The sequence below is a fragment of the Condylura cristata genome, unplaced genomic scaffold (assembly GCF_000260355.1).
Source record: "Condylura cristata isolate star-nosed mole 26May11 unplaced genomic scaffold, ConCri1.0 scaffold00058, whole genome shotgun sequence".
Classification (NCBI taxonomy): domain Eukaryota; kingdom Metazoa; phylum Chordata; class Mammalia; order Eulipotyphla; family Talpidae; genus Condylura; species Condylura cristata.
The window spans coordinates 847160-847687 of record NW_004567159.1 but is presented as its reverse complement, the minus strand read 5'-3'; the positions used below and the strand labels follow the sequence as shown (position 1 = coordinate 847687).

The following is a 528-nucleotide window of genomic DNA, read 5'->3' as shown; positions in this document are numbered from 1 at the left end:
CCGCGCCCCCTGCGCGCGCTCACCCCCCTCCCCGCAGGCTTCTACCCGGCCAACCACACCGACTGCCTGGCGTCGGCCCTGCACCACTGCTTCGACGGGCCCACGGGCGAGCTGGCCCACGCCTTCTTCCCCCCGCACGGCGGCATCCACTTCGACGACAGCGAGTACTGGGTGCTGGGCCCCACGCGCTACAGCTGGAAGAAAGGTGAGGCGCGGCCGGAGGGGAGCGCGGGCCGGCCGGGGCTGCATCCCTGGGCCCCGGCGCCTCCGCCGCGCGGGGGCGGCCTTCTCTCGAGGCCGGCGGACCCAGGCACTGACCCGCGGGCCCGCAGGCGTGTGGCTCACGGACCTGGTGCACGTGGCCGCCCACGAGATCGGCCACGCGCTGGGCCTGATGCACTCGCAGCAGGGCCGGGCGCTCATGCACCTGAACGCCACGCTGCGCGGCTGGAAGGCGCTGTCCCAGGACGAGCTGTGGGGGCTGCACCGGCTCTACGGTGAGGCTGAGGCGCAGGCCGGGCGGGGGCG

The 528-nt window shown here is 75.8% G+C and overlaps 1 protein-coding gene across 1 annotated transcript in view; it reads left to right on the top strand.

The window, feature by feature from the left end:
• MMP23B (matrix metallopeptidase 23B) overlaps positions 1-528 on the top strand; it is a 2350-nt gene that overhangs the window by 713 nt on the left and 1109 nt on the right. Inside the window, exons 2-3 of the mRNA XM_012734536.1 lie at positions 6-205; positions 333-514. Coding sequence (XP_012589990.1) covers positions 6-205; positions 333-514 — 382 coding nt within the window. The remainder of the gene's footprint in view (positions 1-5; positions 206-332; positions 515-528) is intronic.